The 3,561-nt window shown below is 27.0% G+C and overlaps 1 protein-coding gene across 1 annotated transcript in view; it reads left to right on the forward strand.

Annotated features, from left to right (window-relative positions):
• LOC107611931 (zinc transporter 1) overlaps nt 855–3,561 on the forward strand; it is a 5,822-nt gene continuing 3,115 nt past the window's right edge. The window contains exons 1-2 of the mRNA XM_016313798.2: nt 855–1,650; nt 3,383–3,532. Of these exons, the coding sequence (XP_016169284.1) occupies nt 961–1,650; nt 3,383–3,532 (840 nt within the window). The 5' untranslated portion in view covers nt 855–960. The remainder of the gene's footprint in view (nt 1,651–3,382; nt 3,533–3,561) is intronic.

Consider the following 3,561-nt stretch of genomic DNA (forward strand, 5'->3'; position numbering starts at 1 on the left):
TTTACTAAACAACAATTATTTACCATAAGGAGAAGAATCGATCGTATCGTATGATTTTTCTAAACTTTGATTTTTATCATTAATTAAAAAATATGAGTAAATATAGACCCACAAAAACATCTGATCAATAATGCTACATAAGCTTTTCACATGAGAATATTCATTCTCAATTATAATAGGCTTTGGTAATGAAAATTTTAAGGACCACTAATAACATACGATCAAATTGTCTCGATAAAATTTCAAAATCATTACAAGTTTATAAACAGTAAAATAATGCCTTAGGTTAAACTACTTATAATATACTTTTGAAAAAGACTAGGAAGTCAATGTTTTTAGTAAACCAAAAATGAAATATTAATTAGTATTGACTTAAAAACAAAATTATATATAATTTATATAGTCATTTAAAATTTGTGTATATTGTTTGATATTTTAATATTTTTTATATTGTTTTGTACAAATAAGAAACGCAGAATTTTTGTAGATCATGCATCTTTGCTTTTGTTAATAGATTATTATTCCTTTGCATTTTAGGCTGATTAAGCTGTTAGCAACTTCTTTCTACGAGAGCCAATCAAAATTTAATTAATTATTAAAAGAGAAAAACCTTTATATATTTCTCTTTAACAAGAAAAAAAAGTATAGAGAGAATGAATTTAGTGAATAATATAATTATACATATGATAACCTTTTTTTTATTTGTAATTTTCATAAAGATGTAATATATTTTTATCTTATTGAACTAATTTTAAAATTTATTATTCATATTATTTATAAAAATTATTATTTACCTAACAAAACTGAAACAAATCTTCCTTATAAATAATTCTCACACGGCCATACATATTCCCTACTTTCCTACACCATCCAACTTCCCCTTTTCAACACCCCCCTCCTTTTTTTTTTTCTCTCTCTTCCCCCTTCCCAAAAAACTAAATTAAAAAAAGAAAAAGAAAGATGAAATCCCAAGCTTGTTCATCATTTACCATCTTCAACTTTGTATGCCCATGTATTATTCTTGTCTTCATGTTCCCAACCATGGGTTCATGTAGCTGCACATGTGATCACACAACACAAGAAACCAAACCCAAGGACGGTTCAAATTCAATGGAAGTCATTCTTCACTACAAAATCATCTCCATAGCTTCCGTTCTAGTGGCGGGCGCTCTAGGGGTAAGCCTACCATTGGTGAGCAAGAGAATCCCAGCACTTAACCCTCAGAACGACATCTTCTTCATGATTAAGGCGTTCGCGGCCGGCGTCATTCTCTCCACCGGCTTCATCCATATTCTACCAGAGGCCTTTGAGAGCTTGAACTCGCCATGCCTTACGCAGCTTGATCCCATGTGGGGGAACTTCCCTTTTGCTGCTTTTGTTGCCATGTTAGCTTCCATTGGAACTTTGATGGTGGATTCTTTTGCCAGTGGCTATTATCATAGGCAACACTTTAATATTTCAAAGCAGGTTCCTACTGCTGATGATGAAGAAATGGGTAATCATGGTCATGGTCATGGTCATGGTCATGATGCTCATGTTGGTCATATACATGTTCATACACATGCCACACATGGTCATGCTCATGGTTCAGCTAATTCTTCCGAGGGTTTGGTAACATCTGAACTAATTAGGAAGAGAATCATATCGCAAGTAAGATTTTTTTTTTCTCCCTATTATCGAGAAATGAAACTATTAAGAAATATATATTAAAATATAAATTATACATTAAAAATAAATTAAATTATATATATTAATATATAAATATATGATGATAGATTTAATGAGTTACTTTTAATTTAGTGTACACATAATAATTTAGCTAATTTTTAGTGTATACACAATATTTTTATTATTATTTAGCATATCAATAAGCGCTAAATATATTTACTAATGGACCATTCCATTTTAGTAATAACGAATTTTATTTTTATAAATACATATATAAATAAAAATATTTTTTAGAGAAAAATAAAGACAAAAATTATACACTAAATTAAAGTGACTTTAGTGGATTAATTTTTTTAATATTGTAATAAATTATGTGATATGCCTTTATATTTTAGTGTAGGTGAATTTTTATACTGCTATAAGACTTTTTACTGTTAAAAAGTACATAACATTATCTATATTTTGTATGTAAAAAATATTTTTTAAATTATTTAAATACAAAATGACAAAAACATTTTATTAAAAAAAAAAATTTTCATCCACAAAATGGTAGTGTCGTTTTTTATTTGTATTTTTTTTAAATCTGAAATAGAAAATGTTAAGTTTAATTATTCTATTGGTCTTTATAGTTTCGCAAAGTTTTTAATTAGATTCTTATACTTTTTTTTCTTTTAATTGAGTCTTTGTACCAATTTTTTTTAATAGGGTCTCTATACATTTTTTCTTTTTATTTGGGTCTCTGCACTAATTTTTTTATTGGGTCCCTATTTAATTAAACTAATTACTGTGAAGAGGGACTTAATTGAAAAAAAAAATTAGTGCAAGGACCAAATTAAAAAGAAAAAAAGCATAGGAACCTAATTGAAAATTCGCAAAACTATTGAGACTAATAGAGTAATTAAAACAAAATATTAATCACGTTTTGGTTGTTTTCAATTTTTTTTAATTAAAAAAATTAAAAACAATGGAGAAGGAATCATCAAATGATAGGCTTAAACACTTGTAAAAATCTTGTAGATCTGTACGTTTCTAATTTGATTTAAAATAAAATTATAAATAATAAACATAAATAAAATTATTGAACTATTTTTATTAATAATTATTCTTGTTAATTATTTTATCTATTTATTTTTGAAAAAATTAAGAAAAATAAAAATTACTAAAAAATAAACAAATATTCATACCAGTGTAAAACTCATTTATACTAAAATATAGAGACACATCACACAAGTTACAATATAAGTTAAAAAAAAAAAAATCAGTTCACGCATTACGGCATTCGTTAGGCTCTGGCTCTGTAGTTTGATCTCAACATACACATTCAATAAACACAAATCACAAATTTGTTTCTTAACAACTAACAAGTATTTTAAAGGTAATTATATTTCACTGTTTTTTTTATTGTTGAATTATTCGGGGATAACTTTTTCAAAAAAGCTTAAATTATGTATTATATTGTTGTGGGTTTTTATAACGTTTTGTCGTTTTATAAATAAAAAATATTTTTATTACAAAATTACAATATTAATTTACATTACTTCCATAATAATATAAAACACAAAAATATTGTGTTTTACATTTAAATCACTGATATGTAAAAAATTAACCCTAATGCGGACCCCATGTTTTTGTTATTTTTTTTTCAATCAATTATAATTAATTATTGACTTTGGGGGCTTGTGGACTTTGGCTTGGTGTGTTGTGGGTGTTTCAGGTGTTGGAGATAGGAATAGTGGTCCACTCAGTAATAATTGGAATATCTTTGGGAACTGCAAATAGCATTGATAGCATTAAGCCTCTCTTGGTTGCCTTGTCTTTTCATCAATTCTTTGAGGGCATGGGCCTTGGTGGTTGCATATCTCAGGTATTCAAATTTAGTAGTAACTTATGACC

The sequence above is a fragment of the Arachis ipaensis genome, chromosome B08, assembly GCF_000816755.2.
Source record: "Arachis ipaensis cultivar K30076 chromosome B08, Araip1.1, whole genome shotgun sequence".
Lineage (NCBI taxonomy): Eukaryota > Viridiplantae > Streptophyta > Magnoliopsida > Fabales > Fabaceae > Arachis > Arachis ipaensis.